At 31.7% G+C, this 8,758-nt stretch overlaps 1 protein-coding gene across 1 annotated transcript in view; it reads right to left on the bottom strand.

Annotated features, from left to right (window-relative positions):
- Positions 1–264: 264 nt before the first annotated feature.
- Positions 265–8,758, bottom strand: part of LOC117123866 — a 9,362-nt gene continuing 868 nt past the window's right edge. Inside the window, exons 2-4 of the mRNA XM_033269902.1 lie at positions 4,743–4,870; positions 4,317–4,385; positions 265–2,323 (exon numbers count right to left, since the gene is read on the bottom strand). Coding sequence (XP_033125793.1) covers positions 1,851–2,323; positions 4,317–4,385; positions 4,743–4,818 — 618 coding nt within the window. The 5' untranslated portion in view covers positions 4,819–4,870 and the 3' untranslated portion in view covers positions 265–1,850. The remainder of the gene's footprint in view (positions 2,324–4,316; positions 4,386–4,742; positions 4,871–8,758) is intronic.

Raw genomic sequence — 8,758 nt, 5'->3', positions numbered from 1 at the left:
AAATAAATAAATAAATAAATAAATAAATAAATAAATAAATAAATAAATAAATAAATAAATAAATAAATAAATAAATAAATATATAAATAAATAAATAAATAAATAAATAAATTCATTTTGAATTTTTCCAATGTTTAAATTGTAGATGACAATAATAATAATAATAGGTCTAATAATGGTCGACTTATAGAGCGCATATTATGGGAGACCACTATGCGCTTAACACGAACATGAAAAAAAAACACTACTAACTAATAATACAGATAAGGATTGTTTATACATCTTGTTTTATTGGGTGAGCTACAAAGTAGCATCTTTACTGACATTTAGTGCGAAATAATAAACCATTACCTTTGTATTTCCTTCAAATTTTTGTCGATATATTCGTTTTGTCTTCTGTGTTCTCATACCGCGTTTTACGATCTAACCCACATAAAAAGATGCACAAAAAGAGAAAGCTCTAAAGAATCAAATAATCGATCTTCTTTTTGTTGATAAATAAATTAACTTTCAAACTACAAGATTAAATTTTAGTAATTAGAATAATATATATCAGTACACGAGAATAACAAGATAATAAACCATCAATACAGAGTACAATTATCATTCGATATAATTCGATAATTATTTTCGTGTCTCTAAGTACAATATTACGATAATACGACAAAAATACCACGAAGAAAATCGTTAATGACAAGAACATCAAAAACAAAGTTAAAGATATTTATTGTCTTACACAATTTTATGGACATACTGCAGAGTTCAGTTTCTGTTTGTTGACTTTAGTTACGCTGCATGTTTTGCTAAAATAGTTACCGGTATTCCGTGTTTTATAAATAAATATTTAAGTGTATACGAACTCCAAGATAACATATCGTATCGGGATTATAGAGATCAATATCATCATTGTTATACCTTAAATAATTAGGCCTATCACTTTTTTGATTACTGTATCATCATTTTCATAGTGATAATTACAATATTTATGATAACTATTAATATAATTATGACAAATATATATATTATACTGCATACAGTATCTTGGACTACAATTAAAATCACGTTGATCATCGTTTACACTCAAAGAGTCCATCTTTTTATGATTACCATCATTTGCATAGTGATACTACAGTATCAATATCATTATGACAAACATATGTTTGTCATAATGATATTGATACTGTATATCGTATAGAGTGTCTCGAACTACAATTAAAATCACTTTGATCATCGTTTACACTTTCTACGAATCCAATCTTTATTTTTGTATTAAAACTATCAATAATCAATTGATCTTGGCACCGTTTATAACTTAGTGTATACTCTTTTATAACAACTATCAATAGCATGGTAAAAACTATTGTCTTTAATGTTAAAGTTCACTGGCATGGTCGCTTTCATTTTTAAAGTTAAAGTTTATCTGTGTCATAGTAATAATTGTGTTACGCTTTTGATTAATAGGGCCTACCAATAATATGATAACTGTAAGTATAATGGTGATACAGTAATTACCATTAATGTGGTAACTACCAATGGCGATAAGGCCTACCAATATAAAAGTGATACTACCAGTGATAATACTTTTCAATAAAGTATAACGGTGATAACTATCATTATAAGAAATACCAATGACAATAATTACCAACCTAATTGTAATACCAGTGCTGATAACTACCAATGTCATGGTGATCATGATGATGATTGTGTTTCATGCATACTCAGTTTTGTAAAAAATAATTTAATATTTAAATATTATATAAACAAGGAAATACTGAAAAGTCAGACTAATAATAATTATTCTCATTAATAATAATTAATGCTTATATAAAATCTTCATCAAATACTAACTCTCAGACAAATGTTGATGCCCCTAACAATGGGTGCATCTTGCGACCCCAATGGGTGGTTGGACTGTCTGTTTCAGATATCATGTGATGTGTATACTGAAAATTTCCTGGCGGTGGCTGATCTACGTAGAATGTGTTTTGCTGTTGTGTGTACGAGGTCTGCTTACTTGCTAGAGTTGGTATTGAAGAGTAATAATATTCATGGCTAGGGCTCATATTCTCGCGTAGCGTTGAATATCCTTGCGGTGCCATTGCCTCAACAAAACTATTATTCTTGCGAATGTGATTGGCGGTTTGTTGGTTTGTATTTTTTGAGCTCTCCGATCGATTGTCATTTCCTTTTTGTACTTTATTTTTCTCGTCAGAATCAGCTCCCTGCTTGCGTAAATAGTTCTTACAACAGCAGTATAAAATTTCCATTCCAGCAAGCCCGCCACCTACCACAAGAACAATCTTCCACCAAGCAAATGTTCCACCTGAAATGACGTCATTTAATACCTTTCACAATCATAGTACACATGGTTCATCTTGGTAATTTTACATGGGCACTCACTCATCAACCTGGCTTGTTTAATAAAATAATGAGCAGTACTCCCAAATGAAGTTTGAGATGCCTGCACGTACTATTTAACTAAACTCACACATACGTACTGAGTAAAAATATTGACCGAATTACGAGAATTTTATGAGCGTATGACTGACAATCAGGGGTGGCGCCAGGATTTGCCCGACGGGGGGGCCGAGGTCCACGACGGCGGTGGGGGTGGGCGATTTCCCGGCGAAAGCAATGTGGGCGTGGTCGAGCTTCGATTAAAAGGTTTCGAAAGTGGTCCAGGGGCTTATCAAAGGCTTATTTAATCGATTTTAGAGTCTACTAATATGTAGAAAATACATATAATTTTGTTTCTCCCCGACGAATTGTGCTTTTTCTCCGCGACGGAGGGGGGGGGGCGGGGTGAGTAGCTCTCCCCGACAGGGGAGCTCTGGCCGCCGGCCCCCCGCTGGCGGCCCCCCGCTAGCGCCACCCCTGCTGACAATGGTGTAATTCTGTATTGTGTTCTTAGTAACAACTATCAGTTTATCATCGGTTGCTGTTACAGTACGGTATATTAACATTAGAAAACAAATTTCACGTACGTTGTACTTGATAATTTATCCAAAATTAGCTTGGCCATTAATAGATTATTCACCACAATATATCAGGAAATTATTCAATTGCGTGCGGGTTTCAATATAAAAGCAGTAATAAGCAATATGGAACGCACAACTTATTACATTTTGACACAGAGACGCGATATCAAAATTAAACTAAAAATTTACGCAACAGGACATTTCAATGTTTTTTTATTATGAAATAAATAAATACACATGTCACCTAAAATTAGAGCGTCATTTCGATTTTTTACCATTGCGTAGGCGTGACGTGGTCACTCTAGACTGATCAACTGATCAATTGAGATATCATCGTGAAGATGAATTGTTTTCAACACGTACCATATTATAGCTGTCTTTTATCAATATACTTGTGTTTTCTCCTAAACATATTTTATTGATTGGTTTGTCGTAATTTTTTGGTGCGTTTTTTTTTAATTATTATCATTTGACTTACGTATTGTCTCCTGAAAATAGCAAAAATTAATATACACCAATTTTTAAATTCATTTGCTCATTGTGAATTAACTTATGTTTACTAACTTGAACAAAGAAATTAGTCGATTTAAAAAAACATTACTCAGGAATTTACCACGAAAATGGTAAAATTGATAGAAAGTGAAAAGAAATGTTTCTTTGATTTTTACCATTATCGGGTAGTATAAAAATCAAAATTAACATTAGGCTACTTCAGCATAAGCAAGTTAAGTTCAAAAATGATTTTTTTTTGGCGATTTTTAGAGGACAATACACATATGATACTCTGTAGTAAATGGTACACTGAGCCTATTTTGAGTTAGGAAACTCAATTATTAGTTCGGAAGTTCAAATCGCATGCTGTGCTGTTCCTAATGTTTGTGACTTTCAACAAGACACATTTGTCTCACTCCATCAACCACTTTATGTAATTAAATACCTGGTGGGATACGAATGAGCTCTTCGCTGTATTGGAAGAAGTTAAACATTATGTACTCTACTGTTTTCAATTACCAATTGCTAATGAAGTGCTTAATAATTTATGGAAACTTTATTATCATCAACATTGTCATCGTTATCACCATCCTCATCACCACCACCACCATCATCATCATCATTATCACTATCATCATTATTTCATTTCATTTCTTTAGGCACGAGTGCCAAGGTATGCCAATCAGTGAACTTAATTATCATCCCTATTAATTAACACCACCATCATTACCATTACTCTTTATATTATTATTATTAAATATATTATTAATAAAATCATATGAAACTAATAATAGCCTTATTATGATTATTTATGATACATAAATAAAAAAAATACATAGATCTCACTTGAAGAATAGGCTCCTCCGGCACCGGTCTGCCTTCGCTGTCTATGTAGCCGTTCATTTGATGTATCATCTGAAGAAAACAGTCAACCAATTATAAAAACCATACAATTCGGGTAAGAAGGATTGTCAATTTAAATTATCTTCACTTGAATTTAAAGTTGATTTCATAAGAAACTCTTGGTTTGGTTTAGTTTAGCCTAATTGGTAAACTAGTTTTTGTTCATATTTAATTGTAAAAGTGTAAAGACATTTCTAGTTAGGTTTGTTGGTGAACAGGGCAATACCCCAAGACTGAGAAAATCCTATGCACCTTTCCGAAGTTAACCGTGTTGTATTAAACACAGTGAACTGTGTTTAACGTCAACATGAACTATGTTGCTCACTCATTAGTGGTAGAACCACATATATACTATTCTTAAGTGCTTACCTCCATAATCTGCACTTGCTAATATGCCGACGGAAGTTACAGCAATAGAAATGATATATACCACTTTAGCATCCATTTCAAACGACGGCCGTTCATCGCATTCACTAATTCCTTATGTTTAGCATCTCCTATCGGTTAAAAATAAACGATTATATTATTTTTTCCTCAAAATTTAGACTAATCAATACAACACATAACAAACACCATCAATGATGAACTTATCGAATGCATAATCCATGCACCTTAAATAATTTTAATAGTGTTGTCTGTAATTGCGCAAAGTACTGTACATACAATTGATCAATGATGCAGAATGTATAACAAAAGCATAGTAGAAACTCATGTAGTGAATGTGATATCGTAGAAAATACATAAATAAAACAATTAAAATACAGTTGATTTGTCATAACATATAATAATTAAGTCGAGAAAACAATGCGAGAGGCAGCACAATGTAAGCATGAGGAAAACTAAATAAAAGTATGTCTATGATACGAAGATCGTAATCGAAGCATTTATTTTCACTGTCTGGGCGTTCCATAGTAAGTATGAATATACAATGCAATTATGAACATCATCGATCGAAGTAATGTATTCTTCTGAGACAAATATTATTAAAAATGAACTTGATACAATGACAGCAATTTTAAGCAGTGTATCCTCCGGTTATTCCTTTTTTTTTTCATTCTTGGGTAATATTCGAGAGATGAGAGATAAGTCGAACTGAGATAACTCGCATGAGAGATCAGTAAATTGTTGTCAATTTGCTGATATGTAATAACACGTAGGCTTATAACGTTCAAAACAAATCATTCCAATGAAACTTTAATTACCTGAATAACCTACATTAAAATAAAAACATTAATAATGATGATTACCATTTCCGCTAATCTTAAAGGTCACTGAGATCTTAAAATACAAATAGCTTCAATTGTAATTTAAATAACAATTCCACACTCTTTTAGCAATGTTTTATTTATAGTTATTTAACAGAGGGGATCAATTAAGCAAAAATGAAAATAATTAATGTAGACATATACAAAGTACAATGACAATATCATTAATAAAACAGTTGCGTCTAATGTCATTCCATTCAGAGACATAGGCCTATATACAGTCAATATATCCGATAGGCCCTATATCGGTTATGTTTGCAGAGGGCCATGGAAATTCAAAATTCAATTAATTTATTCACCCTTGAAACATACAAATACAAATAAAATAATAGTGAATTGGAAATGAAACACCAAAGAAACTAAAGGAGCTGGTGCAAACGGTGTTCTCAAACAACCACCTCTATCTAACCTAACCTATAAAAAGTGAATAAAAAATAAATAAAATGCAATTGTTATTTGCTAGTTGCTATTTTATTTAAATTATAATTATCATCATATAATATTATCATATTTTAAAATCATTCAAATGTAATTATGCATAGGCTGATAGAGGATCCTGTTTCTACAATTATTTGAATTTTTTATTTCGTTACTTAAACTACGGTATTCCATAAAACTGGTCCACTACCTGCATTTTCTTTTTTTAATTAAATAGCGATATAAAACGTACATCTAAGCTGTTTGTTTAGCTCATAAACAGTCCAATTTGGTATTTTTATCCCTCTTACCAAAAAGATGTTTGCTGCATACTCCATTAGAGGCTTTACTATTGTAACCCATATTTTTGCAACATTAAATTTAGGCAACCCAAAACAATTACATAATCGAAAGAGAAACTTATCGAACACCTAAGTATGCTCTTTAGTACTGAACAGGTTTTCGACTCCACGATTAGATGTAGAAGAGGAGGATCGCATAAGTAAGTAATGTCAAGTTCCAGATCAATGTGCAAATACGGAAAAATTCAATGTGATTCAATTTGAACGAGGTCAAATGATCCAAGTCAACATGGTTATTAATGCCAGCATAAGTTAATATGTATGTCAAGTTCCAGACCACAATCAAGTAAGAAAACAAAATAATACCAAGTTCGAGATCAAGATTGAAATAAATTTAAAGACTATATCCAGAAATATTCAACACAAGTTACGATCAAGTACACTGTTAAAGCCGGATCGACAAACCAAACACAATAAATTATATGGCAATTGGCGCTCTGTTTGATTTGAATATCAAACTTCGGGAATCGAAAAAACTTCTTCTCTATTTTTCTTTACTGTAATGTGTTTCCTGTCTTGTTATAAGTATTATCAATCACACAATCATCTCTTATTAATATCCATATCATATATAATGAACTTACCTAGAGGAAAATGCCTTACAGTAGTACTGTACCTGAACCATTATGAATCTATTAGCTAAATGTTGACTGTATCTTTAGGACTTATGTCATTATACTTAACGAAGAAAACAGTACCTAATGACACGAATACTGTTTTCAAAGTGAGTTTATTTATTATGTTAATAATGTTAAAATCTAAACATCCAAGTGTTTATAATAATGATAGTATGAATCTGAGTCTATTATCGGGACCCGGTTATGTAGTATTTTCATGATAGGTACAAGTTATGTTTAATACTGAAGTATCTCTGTAGGCGTCCATTAATAATTAATGGCAGAATGTCAATACATGTCTTGCGTTGACAAAACTGCACATCGTATCCATGACGAAGAGAGGCAAATTTGTTTTTAAAATTGGATCTTGGTTTCTAATATTGACCTATGAATCAGATTGTTTTTGTTAACTTGTTCTCGGTTTTCTTGAGGCTACGAAACTGATATTCATTTAAGACTCGCTCCGCGGGAACTCCTTGTGACGTTGAGGAGAAAGGAAACACAATGCATGCGTTTTCAAAACTTAATAGCAAATGAGTTAAATCATGGTTAAACCATGGAGGAATCCATAGTTAAATCAACATAAATTCCTAGTATGTAGGCTACTAAGTTTTATTGGCATATTTGGGAACATGATGATATAAATAAATCAAGGAATCTAGTCATATTTATTCTCGACAATACAACACGATATGTCAAAATTTGGATCCAGGTGTTTAAACAATGACATAGAAGCGATTATAATTACCGTACCATTTTTTAGACCAACACCGACATTAGACTACAATACATCTCAAGATATCGTGGCTTAAAATTTAGAAATATTGCTCGCAAAATAAATCTATTAAAAATTGTTTCACGTTATGATTTGATAACGAATTGGTCTAGGCCATTATTTATATAATTATGTAATATTAAATCATTTTAGTTATACCAAATCTTTAGATAACGAATATTGACCTAAATAAAACAGAGTTACTAAATAATTTATAAAAACAATAAGGACAATGTCAGTCGTTAATATTACAAAATATTATGTTAAATTATTGGTATAGGACCTGTGGTTGTGTATCAGATGTTTAACACCGTTCCTTAACATATCATTAGCTTTCAACAAAATTCTCATCCTAACTCAAACATAAGCTTAATGCTAATATTTACCGTTACCTAAATAAAATGAAATAAAATTAAAAAAACACTAGACCTAAACCTATAGAACGTAGTCATATAAGCCTAAATCTATTAAGTACTAAATTAAAACTACACAGGATGTACATTTATTCAAGCCATCCATACACATGTATCATACTCCAACTAACATCATTAATACAACAAAAATACCATCTATTCATAGACCTAATCTTGTGCCATTCTGCCTCCCCACGGGCGTTAAATAACCCAATTAAACTATTACGCCCCCAATCCCCGATTCTGTAGCATGTTGTCATTGATAATCAATTTGGAAAATCAATCCACAGAGGTTCTCTCGGGTGAGCCTCCATGTATGGGCAATTATTGAACACAGGAGCTATCAAATAATGATAACACAACAATGAATATACTGTATGGCATAACCAATAGTAATACATTTATATGGAAAACATTAGGCCTACTAATTTTAATAACAAGAATTTTAGTAATTTTATATTACTCTTTATGTTAAATAATACAATTGAATCGTATTATTTAACATAGCTCTTCAATACAAAGCTTCTACTTTATAG

Source organism: Anneissia japonica, unplaced genomic scaffold (assembly GCF_011630105.1).
Source record: "Anneissia japonica isolate Jap-2015-1 unplaced genomic scaffold, ASM1163010v1 scaffold287706_len398110_cov188, whole genome shotgun sequence".
NCBI classification, from domain to species: domain Eukaryota; kingdom Metazoa; phylum Echinodermata; class Crinoidea; order Comatulida; family Comatulidae; genus Anneissia; species Anneissia japonica.
The sequence above is the reverse complement of the archived record's forward strand: the minus strand, read 5'-3'. Positions and strand labels throughout refer to the sequence as shown.